The sequence below is a fragment of the Octopus bimaculoides genome, unplaced genomic scaffold (assembly GCF_001194135.2).
Source record: "Octopus bimaculoides isolate UCB-OBI-ISO-001 unplaced genomic scaffold, ASM119413v2 Scaffold_99100, whole genome shotgun sequence".
Taxonomy (NCBI): Eukaryota; Metazoa; Mollusca; class Cephalopoda; order Octopoda; family Octopodidae; genus Octopus; species Octopus bimaculoides.
The window spans coordinates 1-526 of NW_026319042.1; the positions used below are offsets into that span (position 1 = coordinate 1).

General features: G+C 37.5%; 1 protein-coding gene across 1 annotated transcript; it reads left to right on the forward strand.

Annotated features, from left to right (window-relative positions):
- Window positions 1–26: 26 nt before the first annotated feature.
- LOC106867129 (fibrinogen-like protein 1) lies at window positions 27–499 on the forward strand (the record flags this gene model as incomplete). Its single annotated transcript, XM_014928903.2, has 1 exon — window positions 27–499. A coding segment is annotated over one exon (438 nt), but the record flags the coding sequence as incomplete, so codon positions are not given.
- Window positions 500–526: the final 27 nt, after the last annotated feature.

Sequence of the window (526 nt, forward strand, 5' to 3'; positions counted from 1 at the left end):
TTTTTTTTTTTTTTTTTTTTTACATTTCTGCTATTATTTTAGGTGATACCAAACTTCGAATCCAGATGACTGATTGGGAAGACAAAAGCTACTATGCTGAATATGATTATTTCCGTGTCTCAAATGAGAAAGACCTTTACCGACTGACCGTAAGAGGTTACAATGGGACAGCTGGTGACTCTCTCACTTCTTACTGGGAGAAGCATGATGGTATGCCATTCAGTACTGTCGACCAAGACAATGATGGCCGCTATTACGACAACTGTGCTGATTACTATCATGGTGCCTGGTGGTTCAACAACTGCTTCGATTCACATTTGAATGGCCGTTACTATAAGAAAGGTCACCATAACAACTATTTCGTCCGTGATGGTGTCCAGTGGAATAGCATCCATCTTCATTCATCACTAAAGAAAGTTGAAATGCTGTTAAAACCTGCAGATGTGATTTCTAATGAGTTGTGACCAGGATAATATACGTATAAACATATGTGTGCGTGGATGTATATATATATATATATATATAT